Source organism: Simochromis diagramma, unplaced genomic scaffold (assembly GCF_900408965.1).
Source record: "Simochromis diagramma unplaced genomic scaffold, fSimDia1.1 OVJJ01000165.1, whole genome shotgun sequence".
Taxonomy (NCBI): Eukaryota; Metazoa; Chordata; class Actinopteri; order Cichliformes; family Cichlidae; genus Simochromis; species Simochromis diagramma.
Genome location: NW_024387467.1, coordinates 1,080,931 through 1,095,511, shown reverse-complemented (window position 1 = coordinate 1,095,511; position 14,581 = coordinate 1,080,931). Strand labels below are relative to the sequence as shown.

General features: G+C 43.2%; 1 protein-coding gene across 6 annotated transcripts in view; it reads left to right on the top strand.

Moving 5' to 3' along the window:
• The window catches only part of LOC120723441 (diacylglycerol kinase zeta-like), an 89,166-nt gene that overhangs the window by 65,833 nt on the left and 8,752 nt on the right, over positions 1–14,581 (top strand). For 5 of the 6 annotated variants that reach the window (XM_040014869.1, XM_040014868.1, XM_040014866.1 and 2 more), the window contains 7 exons: positions 1,002–1,068; positions 2,770–2,810; positions 2,905–3,047; positions 3,662–3,748; positions 11,361–11,450; positions 12,507–12,563; positions 14,106–14,155. In XM_040014869.1, coding sequence (XP_039870803.1) covers positions 1,002–1,068; positions 2,770–2,810; positions 2,905–3,047; positions 3,662–3,748; positions 11,361–11,450; positions 12,507–12,563; positions 14,106–14,155 — 535 coding nt within the window. The remainder of the gene's footprint in view (positions 1–1,001; positions 1,069–2,769; positions 2,811–2,904; positions 3,048–3,661; positions 3,749–11,360; positions 11,451–12,506; positions 12,564–14,105; positions 14,156–14,581) is intronic. The other variant, XM_040014867.1, reaches the window with a different exon arrangement.

Below are 14,581 nucleotides of genomic sequence, written 5' to 3'. Positions count from 1 at the left end.
TGGATTCAGGAGACAGACACTATCTCTACTTTCAAGATCAGGCTTCAAACTTTCCTTTTTGCTGAAGCATATAGTTAGGGCTGGACCAGGTGACCCTGAATCCTCCCTTAGTTATGCTGCAACAGACGTAGGCTGCCGGGGATTCCCATGATGCACTGGGAGTTTCTGCTTCAGTCACTATGTGTTAACAGACCTCTCTGCGCTGAATCATACTTGTTATTAACCTCTGTCTCTCTTCCACAGCATGTCTTTATCCTGTCTTCCTTCTCTCACACCAACCAATCACAGCAGATGGCCCCGCCCCTCCCTGAGCCTGGTTCTGCTGGAGGTTTCTTCCTGTTAAAAGGGAGTTTTTCCTTCCCACTGTCGCCAAAGCGCTGCTCACAGGGGGTCATATGATTGTTGGGTTTTTCTCTCTGTGTGTTATTGTAGCGTCGACCTTACAATTTAAAGCACCTTGAGGCGACTGTTGTTGTGATTTGTCGCTGTATAAATAAAACTGAACTGAATGATGTATTGATGGTCAGGTGTGATAGTCCCTGAGTGTTTTGTTGGTACATGTTTCTGTTCATGTATATTGTGTTAGTCTTTATTAACTCTAATTAGCTAACAGTCAGACCTGATGAGGGTCAGTGATCTACTTTAATCTACTTTAAATGTGAATGCAGCTTGTTAGGTCTCGCAGGTGTTTCTCCAGATTCAACAGTAGGAGAATGTGTAAAAACTATTTATTCATTTTAAAACCAAATCCCAACAATGTTGTGATGTCTGGTAATCGTGTTATATTTTCATGGCTTTATATGTGGCCCGAAACAGATATTCATCATGCAGTAAATTTGGAGGAGATTATTTGCAACGACTACTTTTGAGCTGAACAAGAAGCCATGACTGCTTGAAAAACAAGACTCAGTATTACCAGAGGATCTCGTCCTCGCGTCGGCTGAGCTTCTGTTTACTCTCTCGTCCACCGACCTGTAATCAGGTGTCTGTTTGTCATTCAGGAGGAGGCAGCCAAGCCGAAGAATCTTTGCTCACAGAGATTGTCTCCAAAGTGGTGTTTCCTCGACTGTAAGTATTACTTAATAATAGTAGTTTTTACCTTTATCCTAATCATTACCCAGTATGATGATATTATGGTGACATCCTGTTTCATGAGTATGACTTATACATAAATACTCATATCAACACTCATCTTGCCTGTTTGAAATGGCAGTTCAGTTTTGATCAGCTGCCTGTTGGTCTTTAATTAACTTAATGAAGCTCAGATCAGTCATGCATGTTTTTGTTTTTGCTGCTATGGACGTGTCATATAATGGATGCATGCATTCATAAGCATAATGGCAGAGGAATCATGTTTATAGTCATTTACAAATGTTGCAGATTAAGTTTACTGTCTTCTGTTCTAAGGCAGTGGTGAAGTCACATTACTGGTGTTTTTTTGTGTTCCACTGGGAGAAATGGACAAACACACAACTTGTTACATTTTGAGTGCCCCTTTTCAATCTTGTGCAAGCAATACCAGATCTCTCGCACCACATGCTGCTGTGAAATGTGTATCTGATTGTAAGAACACAGTCAGTGACCTACAATCAAGATCTGTGCTCTGCTTTTGTTTTGTGTAGATTTCAAATGTTCAAATTGTTAGAAAATCGTATCGTAGGTCCATGCAGCATTATCACAGGCAGTGTGAGCGGGACAAATGCTGACACAGTTCTCTAATGTAAACAGGCTTCTGTGTTAGCACTTCCTCAAAATAACATAAAACATAGTCCCATCAGATCCTGGGTTTTGGAGAATGTCATGAATATTTATCTCTCAGAGCAACTTGCCAAAAATATCATAGAGAAAGACCAGGCTTCCTACACAATGCTAAATGTGCATGCACATTAACACAACCCCCACACACACACACCTCTGCCTGGGTTGTGTCCTGTTGGCATTGAGCAGAAAACTGGATTTAAAAAGATGCAGCATCTACCTGACGGAGAGATAAGGAGGATGTGTTTGAGGAGGGCGCATGTGATCAGTGCTACTTCTGCTCTAACCCAACAGAGGATTTACACACATGGCTGATATTTTTAAGTGCTTTTGAAAAAATACATTGTTTGTTTGTACTTTTCACATTTGTTTGTTATTAAGTTATTTCACTGTATGACTGTATTCATGACATCAAAGAATTTCATCAGTTCTTCCTATATTAGACTATATTTCCTCCACCAGCTGCTCAGATGGACAAACTGCACAGAATCTGGCTTTAGAATAACATTCCTAGAATGGTGTGAAAGGAGTTGTGTTACCAGCTGCTGGGCTGTGCTGGACCACGAATTAAACTGGTCCATCTTCATTATAATGATGCAGAACAAAGGTGAACTGGGTGCAATGGGACAAAAATGCAGTCTGGTTAGAAAGTCATTGTTACATCACAGTAGTCATTGATTTGGTCTTCACAAAATGAATGCAAGTTCCCTATTACACTGAAATAAAATACAATTATTTTATGGTGTAAGAAACAACAGTTCTCACCCTGTGGGGGCAGCGTCTCGTCTTGTTACTCTGCAGGCTATTGGTTTCCCACAGTAATTGGCACAGGAGGTGGGAGCTAGCATATGTACAGATTAACAATGTTCAAAGTTATTTGCTGACCTGAACCTTAATGACCGCCTGCAGCAATCTGCTTTAAATGAGCTGAATTTGAGACATGCTTACAGGAATAGTAATTTTCCCACGTTGTCTTTATTTGGCTAAAACCGTCTTTTTGTGTCTCCTCAGCCACGACAGCCGATCGTTTCTACAGGATAGACCGAGCACAGGTAAGGTTTCACCACCTGTGTTCTAGTCTTTAGTCATTTTCACTCCGTGACCTTAATGATGCCTTCTCGTTTGATTCTTTGCTAAAACCTTCAGGAACATCTCAACTACGTATCAGAAATCTCCCAGGAAGAGATCTTCATCCTGGACCCTGAACTTGTTGTCATGACAACTGTAGGCACCTCCCCCTCAGCCATGGCCGACCTGGTTAACCCCGCCCCTAGCCCAGTAAACAGCAGGTAAATCAGTTGTGACTAAGCTGAATTTTCATTAAACATTTTTTCTTTGTTCCATTCATCGCAGTGCAGAACGCTAGAAAAAATAAAAACAAAAGTAGACTAGAGGACCTCCTTGGTTGAAAAGGAGAAGGAAAAGCGTGGCCTTACTTTGACTCCTTGAAGTAATCAATAAATCAATAGAAATAGTCTGCCAATTACAGTTACTTACAACCAAAATTTACATGAGAAAAGTATTAATTATTCTTCCTTTGATAATTTTCTTATTACAGCCTTTTAAATAATTCTGTGGCGAATTCTGTAGTTGGACAACGACCACTACAGTCCATAAATATAGATGTTTACAATGATCCTTTTTAAATCAAGACTTTAGTCCCCTGGCTTAGCAGGTAATTATACGCCATGCGGCTGAAATGCAGCCACCTGGGCTCGAGTCCGACCTACGTGCTCTGGCTGTGAGTCTCCCCCACTCACTCTCTGTAAAAGTTAAATAAACAACAAGAAACCCTCTATTATTATACACAAAATAAGCTGATTCCAAGAGTCACCTCTTTGTCGTATTGCTGTCAAACGAAATACTCTGTAGGGCCTATTTCATGACCTAATACCTTCTCCAGGGACAACACTTCTAGTCAGAGCTCCACTGATGCTTTAGTCTACACTGCTGCTTCCTCCTCCGACTCACCTTCATCCTCTGCTCCCAGGTAAAGACGCACATTAAACACAAATGCGTCCTTAATGTGTTTTAATGTGTGTCTGTTGCTCTCACCCAGCTTCTATGTTTCTGGTTATACAAAATGAAACAAAACAAAGAAGCCAATGTTGTGTTGTGGTCCAGTAATGAAAGTGGGCATCAAGTCAGTCTGTTGTTTCAAAGGCTTTTGCTAAAGCAGTGGGCCAGGCCAGACCTGGGGAAAAAGTATAGATTGATGTCAAAAACCTGGGTCCTTTTTAAAGTTTTAATTATTATTTTACTTCATAATTTTAGTTAAATATATAAAAATGTAGATTTGGGGGATTGGAAGTTCCTAGTTCAGTGTGGCGCTTCGTGTTTTAGTGCCTATAAAATCTAATCGTGCATAAATGGACGAGTCTTCAGTTTCTTTTCCTTCTGAGAAAATCTGTCATCATTATGTTAGCTTGTGTTTGCATATGTTTGTGTCTGTGGGTCTTGAGATCTGTAGACAACACGTTTGTATTCTACTCGTATTTTCATATTATTAACCATGTACCATAGACTCGTGAAGGTTAATTCCTTACCTACAGCTGTCTGTTGATGCTCCATAAACAATTCTCGTGAGGCAAAATGAGAAGAGGGTAAGCAGATTATGAGTGAGAGGCTCAAGAATTTCTGGGGAGAAAACTGGTTTTATTCAATATTTTCTGACAGTAAAGAAATCCCATGAAAAGAACCAAGCCAAAGATGTGTTTTCATCTTCCTGACATCTCTGTGTTTGCCTGTGGCACTCGGCTTCATTGGTTTGATCTAAGGATGAAAATCTTGAAAAACATTCCTCAAATACAGCACCAGTGAAAGGTTTCAGCACATCTATTTATTATAAGACTTTCCACTGTTTTTTCCTCATGTTTTGCATTATAGAGTAAAAAGATCAAAATAATTGAATAACACATTTGAATTTTCTAAAACATGAAAATCCTCAAACTGTTTCAAACATAATTTTATAGTCTTTGTAGTTCACTCATCCATCTGTCACTCACCTGAGTTCAGATCACCCTGCCAGCCCTGGGGGCAACAAAGTGTTCCCAAGCAAGGTAACAAAGGTAATCTCCCCAGTGTGTCTGGGATCTGCAAGGGGCCTCTTCCTTGTAGGACATGGTCAGCATACACAAGGCATCCTAATCAGATCCTCAAACCATCACAACCTTCTCCTTTCAGTGTAGAGGAGTAGCAGCTCTACTCTCCATCCTACCACTAAGAGCCCAGCCACTCTTTGGAGGAAGCTCATTTCTGCTGCTTGTGGATCACCAATCTCATTCTTTTGGGCACTACCCAGAGCTTGTAAAGGTAGGAAAGCTGAAAGTAGAAAACGTGGAAATCACCAGTTTTGCTGTCCTGCTCGACGCTCTCTCTCAACAACACAACAGACCCAGTGCTGCATCTTCATCACTGCAGAAGTGGTACTGAACTTAAACTCCTCCTTTTGGGGAAGCAACTTGTTCTTGACTTGAAGTGTTCACTCCACCCGTTTCTGCTGAGGACCATGGCCTCAGACTCTGAGGTCCTGATTTTCATTCTCGTTCTTTACACTCAGCTCCAAACCATCCCAGTTCAAGCTGGAGACAGCCGCCTGATGAAGCCGACACAACCAAATCATCTTCAGAAAGCAGAGACAAGAGCATCCAGCTACCAAAGAGGAGACTCGCCACCCCTTAGCTTGAACTAGAACTTCCATCCATCCATCTTCTTCCGCTTTATCCGGGGCCGGGTCGCGGGGGCAGCAGCCTAAGCAGAGAAGCCCAGACCTCTCTCTCCCCCCAGCCACCTCCTCCAGCTTATCCGGGGGAAACACCAAGGCGTTCCCAGGCCAGCCGAGAGATATAATCCCTCCAGCGTGTCCTGGGTCTGCCCCGGGGCCTCCTCCCGGTAGGGACATGCCTGGAACACCTCACCCAGGAGGCGCCCAGGAGTCATCCTTGTCAGATGCCCGAACCACCTCAGCTGGCTCCTTTCGATGTGGAGCAGCAGCTGCTCTACTCTGAGCCCCTCCCGGATGGCCGAACTTCTCACCCTATCTCTAAGGGAGAGGCCAGCCACCCTTCGGAGGAAGCTCATTTCTGCCGCTTGTATCCGCGACCTCTTTCTTTCGGTCTCTACCCACAGCTCGTGGCCATAGGTGAGGGTAGGGACGTAGATCGACCGGTAAATTGAGAGCTTCGCTTTTACACTCAGCTCCCTCTTCACCACGTCGGACCGGTGCAACGTCCGCATTACTGCAGCTGCAGCCCCAATCCGTCTGTCGATCTCCGGCTCCCTTCTCCCATCACTCGCGAACAAGACCCCGAGATACTTGAACTCCTCCACTTGGGGCAGGAACTCATCCCCCGCCCGGAGTGGGCACTCCACCCTTTTCCGGCTGAGAACCATGGCCTCAGATTTGGAGGTGCTGATCCTCATTCCCGCTGCTTCACACTCGGCTGCGAACCGTTCCAGTGCTGATTTTCTAACACTGGAAAATAACTCAAAATGTTAGAAATATTCCAGTGTTAGAAAATCAGCACTGCTCAGTGTTAGCCATTGTTAATCTGCAAAACTGACTAGGTTACTTTTAAACATATAACACTGTCAAAAGTTTAACACTCAGAGGTGTGGACCCATATAGACACTCTCCAGTGTTAATTTAACACTGGAGATTTTGCTGTGTAGGGGGCTTAGAAGGCAGCCCCGTAGAGATCCGGTGCTGAGTCACAGTAGAGGGACGAGGTGGTGGCAGAGTCTGACTGATCAGGGCAGTTTGGCGAGGATCGCTTACCGGTCTGTGAAGGGTGATGGTGATGGCATCTTCCATGGACCGTTTTTGCTCAGTAAGCAAACTGCTTGACACCATCCACTCAAAACACTTGATGACTTGATGTGAGGGCTGTAGGTCTGTAGTCATTGACGGTGTATATTTCAGTCTTTTGAATGGGAATGATGGTGGAGGCCTTCAGACAGGTGGGAACAGTGGCATGAGTCGGAGAGAGGCTGAACAGCCTGGTAAGGATACCTGCCAGTTGATCCGCACAGGCTTTGTCCACAGTCGCTGGGATGCCGTCAAGGTCAGCAGCTCTCCTGGGGTTGAACTCTCTCCAGCCATTTTCATGCTTGCTGCGTCGCTTGTGTTGCGGGTGTCTGATGATAATTTTCACATCACATCCTGTTTCACAAGACACAATCTTTGTGGCACATCGGGCGGTCGTGCAGCTCTGTACTTTTTTAAGATGGCGAGCTGTGCCGCGACTGTGGCAGCTGGGTTGAAAACATCTACGATCATGCCGTTTTTTACCGCCATTTATATGATAATCAACTTCTTTGGTCTCAAACTGAGCAAAGAAGTTGTTGAGCTCCTCTAATTGTGCTGAAATACAGTGCTTGTAAATGGTCATCATCATGAAGTAACTTGACACCTAGTGCAAGACTGTGGCTTTATGAAGTGTTTCTAATGTTTTTAGACAACAGAAGAGTGTTGGAACAGTGTTGGGTTGACTCTGAAGGATTGGTTGCTCTTTAAAGGAAAAGATTTCACCAGCCTGTTTCACTGGTCTGAACTAAGCTTCATTGGCTAAACAACAGAGATGTCTGAGATGTCCTTGCATGCAGATTCATTTGAGGCATCTGTGACAGCCACATGACTTTGGTTAGTATCTCAGATATTTATTATTTCAGTTACAGCAACTATAACCAGTTAAAGCCAGCTGACAGTGGATGAATCCATATCTAGGGCTTTAAAACACTTAGACTCCTAACAATTGCCACAAACAACACAATGTTTTGTAGAGCACTGTGGGCGTAATTGCATTTGCTATCACTCCAAAATCCAAATAACTAATTTTATAAATGTCTAGCCATCAAATATAATATGATGCTCACTCTCAGACTATTATCCATTCTCTACAGAGCAGTGCACTTGTCATGTTTTTCTGCTCAAGTGTTGCACAAATACACATCAGTATGTTTAGAACACTAATTATTATTATTATTATCATTATTATTATTATAATTATACAAACATGTATAGAAATGTTTCTTTCATCATCTTTTCACTAGTTTCACACCCCACTGTATGTTTTTACAGTCTTTGCACAGATTACATCAGTTTTGTGTAGCACAGTGTGCAAACTGGTACAGTGGGTCGTCACTTCACACAAGGTGGTCCTGGGTTTGACGCCAGGCTGCTTCTCCTCTGTGTGGAGTTTGCAGTTCTTCCCGGGTAGTTCAGCTTCCTCCCTGGGACCCTGTGACAGCTGTGATTGGCTTCAGCTCTGCTGCGACTCTATACTGGATGAAAGGAAGAAAGGAAAATGCCTGTAAAATGACTTTTGGCGTTTGTCTAAGCAGGCCTGGGATTTGTGGCCTATTACTTCCTGTTACCAGTTCCTCTGATGGCCATGATGTATCAAAAAAGCTTTTTTGGCATTTTACCTCAGCAGTATAGAAACAGCCAAGAAATGTGGGGAGGGTTAGCAGGGGCGGCCTGGCAAGGGATTAGACCGGGGATTCATTTAGTCCTTGTGGTATGCACCCCAAGCACTTTAGGTTTTCACTCATTTTTATCCTGGATTGACATTCTCGTCCGTACAGTATCATAAATGCCACAAAAAAAGCAGCTAAAGCAGCATGAGCTCCCATGAAGATTCTCATAATTAATTCGTTAATAAAGAACTGATTTAATTACTAATGTTAGTTTTAACAAACTGTTAGAAGGCAGCTTAGAGCCTGAATTCTATTTCTTGTCTTTTGTGTGATCTGATGTGTCCCAGTCACAAACTATGATCATCAAGTAACAAATGTTACAAAAAATGTTACAAAAAACCTGTTTACTGTTTCTCCTGGCAGCTGAGCAGCTGTGGCGATGCGAGCTACAAACTGTGAACACACATTTGCATGTGGAACAGAAAGAGGCAGTAAATAAAGTAACAGGTACAACATGAGTATAAGCATAGCAACACAACCTGCTGATCCTGACAGTAAATCCCTTTGGCTGTGTGTGCGTGTGTGAGTGTTGGCGGGTTGATTTGCAATGCTGAGTGCACCGAGTGGGAGGATGAGGAGGAGAGATGAGATCGAGGGGCAGAGTGAGTGAGAGAGAGGTTCAGGAGGAAGATAGTCAGGAAAACAGTGGATGGAGAGAGAAACGTAATGCATGTCAGAGCACTCCAGAGTCACACCAATCTACTGTATTTAGACACACACACACACACACACACACACACACACACACACACACACACACACACACACACACGCAGCACAGCGGTTTGCCCACGCAGGGCCAGAGGTGAGCGTTATTCCTCCCACTACAATTACTTTTCTCTGTTCTATTTCTCTCCGTTCCCCTGTCTCTGGCAAACACACTGAAGGACACCTACACACAAAACATTTAGTTTTTTAAATGAATTTTGACCTGAAAGCTTCACTTACTGTCAGTTTGGCATCAAGACTGACATAATCAGGAGCTCAAGAATTGGAAATCTTTGGAAAATTGGAGTCTGTTTTGTGGGAAAAACTTAAAACTGTTGTAAGAAAGTTTCTATTTTGTGTAGACGGACACAGACACAAAGATGATGCTGAGCTTAGCAACATAAACAAAGACAGCTGAGCAGTACAAATCCTTGACTTTAGTCTCTGTTTTGTGCTGGGAGCAGCAGCTTTGGAGCTGTGGCTGCTACACAAGACATTTCACCTAAATGACCAAAACTTATATATGCAGCTGTTGATCACACATACAGAAGATTCTGCTGACATAGATTTTTACTTTGCAGTATCATCCATGATCAGATGTTATTGTGTTTGGTAGGTTCAAGCAGGGTACACAGTGTAGTAACCAGCTGGTTAACCTCAGACAAACCTAAAGCTTCTTTATCCTGGTGAGATGAGTCAGCTTTTTATTCTGTTAGAAAAACATAGAAACACAATGGCGAAAACGAAGACATGGAAAACTCTGCATACAAACGTAAAACAGACAGAGGACTTAAATACACTGAAGGGTAATGAGGGAAGTGGAAACACAGCTGACACACATGAACATGACGCCACAGGAGAAGCAAAACTAAACACACTGAACATGGACCACAGGCAACATAATGGGATGTAGACATGACAACACACGCTTGACAACATGGAACACACAGACATGAAACATGTGACAGGCTGGGGAGACATGACAACACAAGAGACACATGAGAACAGTCCATAGAGGACAAGACAGACTGCACAGACAAAGACTCAAAACTAAAGGGACCTTGATGATAACTAAAAATAACACAACAACTCAACATATCCAAATGTAACCTAAGAAATCAAAGACCCAGCGCCCCGACAGGTGCAGCTAGCTGAGTTTAAATACCTGGGGTCAAACACCCACAGCAACAGATGGTTGCACAAGAGGTGGAGAAAAGAGTGCAGACAGGGTGGAGTGCATGGAGACAAGTGTTTGTTCTGCAAAGATAGTGAAAAGGAAGGTGATCGTGAGACCTGCTATGGTTTATGGGTCAGAGACTCTGGTGCTGACAAAGAAAGGAGGCTGAGCAGAAGATGTTAAGGTCTCCACTGCGAGTGACCGAGTTCGGCAGGATTAGAAATGAGTCCATCATTCAGCTCAAAGTTAGAGAGGCAAGTCCTGCCAAGTTTATCTGGAAATACCGTTTCCCCACTTAAAGGCAGCTGCTGTTTGAACTTCATAAAACATAAGATACTGCGGCTGAAAAAGAGGAGGTGTAACCTGATGGAGAAGCAAACCATCAGGAATCTGCTGCATCAATGAACAGTCAGTTAAGTCCTCTTACTCACACTTCTGTGCTTAAACTGATTCCTGCTTGGATGCCACTGATGGATATCGTGCCATCATACTGGTGTTAACAGTGAGGTAGAGTAAAAACAATGTTAACACATCACAACAATGTGTTTTTAAGGCCGGCTGAGAGTTTGTGCAGATACAGCAACACGATGCTGCTCCCACCTCAGAGAACCGGTATTACACAGATGACCACAAAGGTTTGCTTTTCAGGAAAATGGGAACAATGGTAGAGCAACCACATCAGTGCTGGGATAAAGCACTATGCGTGCTCTCTATTTTCTCTTGGTGCCATAGATTTGGGACTTTGTGAGACTCCCTCGGCTGCTACCAGTTTCATATGTTTTGAAAATTCAGAGAATTTCACATAGCGGCTGTTTCTTCTTGCTTTGCCCTAAGCTTGTCCTACTTTCACAGCCCTTAAAATGCTTTATACTTCCTTCCTCTGTTCTCTACCCATGCCTTTACCTCAATCATGCTCATTATCACACCGTTTACTTCTTTAACCACACCGACCAAGACGCTGCAGAGAGGCTGAAGATGTTTTGTTCCTCACAACGTCCCTGTGAATCTCAGATCTGTCTAAAACACGTCTCTCTGTAAAGTCATGACTGGTTCATCATTTCTCTCTGTGTCAAATATTCACAGGGATGTTGTTGAGATCTCACATGCAGGTGTTTTCATGCATACGTGAAGCTTCAGAGCTCAGTGGATCTGTGAACTGTGCCTCTTTCTTCTGTCCAGGCAACACGAAGTCCTGGCTGCATGCTCACTCTACCTTTGTTTCCTTTGTGTTCTGCTGTAGTTCTTCCCCAAGGCAGCACATGAACAGTGACAGCACAGAAGCAGAAGTTTTGACGCACAACAAAGAACCTGTGACCAGCAAACTCAGCCGGTTAGTGACTCTTAAATATGCACCGTGTTTTTTACGTGTTTGGTGTCGCAGCTCTCGTCTGTTTGGCTTCCAGCCTGCAGCTTGCTGGGTTATATTTTTAACAGTGTCTCTCTCCAGAACTAGAGATGAGGGATAGTCAGGGTTAATGACCACAGAGGAATCAGTGAGGAAGAGGAGGAGGGTCTCAGCAGTCTAAGACCCTTCAGCTCTGTGGCTCTTTTTATCTTCTTAAAGTTGTTTTTCTATCGAGCTGGCCATGTGTTGTGTTACTGCACAGCAGAACAGCGTGGATGGTAATGTAACTGTTGAAGCTAACCGTTGGAGGTCTAAGTCATCATCAGTGATAACCCCAAACAAATCCTAACCCTAAGTTTTGACTTGGAAAAAAAAAAAAATTAATCTTTCTGGTTCGTGTCGGTGAATATTTTCCTCGTCCACCGACTGCCAAGACATGAAAGAACAACTGACCTATTCTGCTAGCAGCAGGTTGGGTTTATCACTGATGCTGACGTCAACCCTCAGACGTTGTGAAGCCCTGTTGGTGCATCCAGCCAACGATGCCGAGATAAACACAGACTAGTCTTGAAGATAACAGCGATGATGATCAGAGTATATGGATGTATAAATGTCTGTATCGTCTCCTCAGCTTAACCAAACTTTGCACAAACATCATCACACATGCAAAGAATACGAACATCTATATTTCTTTAAATGATTTATTATAACTTCCACATGTTTGGATTTCTGCATGTATTATGTTCAGTTCATCATCTCGAAGTCTTGAAAATTTAATTTTCTTCTAAGCTTTTGTCAATAATAAAAGAATAAACACATATACACATGTAAAAAATAAATATGTAATAAAAATTCAAACTACTAACAAGATGCTTGAAATGAATGAATGCGATCAGCAGACACCATTACTCCAAATATAAAACATAAAATGCACACACATCGAAGCCGGCCGTATAGCTTTAACAGTGTTCATCTATTTACAGCAAAGAGTATTGATTTTACTGTTTAGCATCACTGAAACCTTTTAAATGTATTCTGCAGAGCGGGTTGTATCCATCGTTCCAACACAACGGCTGCGGATACCAACCAAAGGCAAAAGTAAGTATGCTTAAAAACACTTTTAAACCACTTCATCAGTGCACAATACCTCTACACAAACAGCTTTTTCATCAGGCTGTGAACGCCTCATAGCACACTGACTCCTTGGTTAGGACCAGATTAGCTTGGTATTAAATGATTTTATATAATTGATGTTGAAACAAAGCCTCCGGAGTGTGTGTGTGTGATGCTGTCCACAAATACACTTTATTCAGTTCAGGTCACTTTTATTTGTATGGCGCCAAATCAGAACAACTCTGAGATCAATAATACAGACAAACCCTGTCGATCATATACAGGATATCTCTGTGTCTCTGAACAGTTTAAAGTTTGAATGGTGAAAATCGGCTGAAAACTGAGGGAGGAGTTAACCAGCAAAGGTCCGAGCAGCTAGAATAAGGTAGAAGAAAGAGAAACCGCATGAGTTCGTTATTGGACTCCATTTTTAGACATTTCTTGTTAAGTCAGGTTTGGGAATCAGGCGTCATCACTGACACGACGCTGGCTGGGTCTACCCCTGAGTGCAGTCTCCAGCGCCATCCAGCTGTGTCACCTGCCAAAGGCCCTGTAACATACTGAAGGATGCTTCACCCTGCGAAGACAATGGGCGCGGTTATATCACATTCCTGCTTTGATGCTGCCGCTGGAGCTGATCCCACACAAAGCACTGCTTGCATCATACGACAGTTCCAGCAGAAGTGGAAGTAGAGGGTTTCAAAAGTGTCCCAGAAATAGCATGGGGGTTATTTTTGAATTAAAGATACATGAAGCTGCACAGAGCAGGTGAGGAGACGGAGGGATGGCATGTAGAGTCTGCTCAAACTTCACAGACACTGACCTTCTGCAGACTGAACGTTTACTCTGGAAACACTGCCGGTTTGAACTGACCCACCCAATCTGTTCTTTGTTATAACTTATCCTTATTCTTTCATATTCATATGTACTGAAAGTGTTAAACACCAAACGGCAGCAACAAGATTCCTTCACTTTCTGCCAAAACCTCGATTTTGATTTCACTGGAAACAAGGAAATTACGATGGAATATCCAGGCCAGCTGATCGCTCTCCACAAAGAGCTAACAAAGCAACTGAACTGTTTTCAGACAAAGGTTTCAAGGTTGCAGATATAACCCACCCCCTGCTCTCTGACAGATGATTATTGGCATGCAGCCTATTCGTACCTGACTGAGCAGTAACATTCAGACTGGAGGCAGAAACCAGGACGCTGCTGCTAGTCTGGCTGCAGTCTGTGTATTTGTAGGCAGTCCGAGTCAGGCCGTGATTGTTTGGAGACACTTTTGCCTCTGACCAGGCGACTTGTGCAGTCATCTTGTGATGGTTGCATGCTCAGACTCCTGGTAATGAAATTGTTGCCATAACTACTTGAATCACCGAATCCAAAAAGATTCAGTGCAGCCAGTGATGTTTCCTGGCTGAAAGCAGGTTGCTGTGCTGTTTTTACTACAGTGTGACTGAACCATGAAAGAACACAGTAGTTATTTTGAACAGCTGATCAGCGTGTTTGCTGTCATTGTTTCTCCAGATGGGAAAAGAGCCAAAAGATGAGCGAAACAGAAAAGGAGAGAGAAAAAGGTAATGCACGCACACACAGTATCCAGAGCTTAACTTGTAGGACCTGACTGAATGATGTCTGATTTCTTCACTCAAACATTTCACTCCACAAAGAGCTGAACGTGTACCTGACAAGTCTGTGTGAAAGACAGAGAAGAGACTCAAGAAAGACTCTTTTCTTCTCTGACACATTTCCTCCGACTCGCTCTGCCTGCTCTCGTTCTAGCATGCTGGGAGTCGTGGCCGTGGCTTCCTCTTCTGTCAGCACCTCTGTGCTTGTGTTTCTTTGGGATGTTGCATGTTTTCACTTGGCAGCAGGTTTGTGTGTTAGATGAATACGACCCAGTTGTTGCTGTCAGTTATTAAAGTCATCATTAATAACAGTAATAACTGCTAATACAGGAGTGTTATTCATGAAAAATGCCAGTTGAGAGTGAGCTGCTGCAT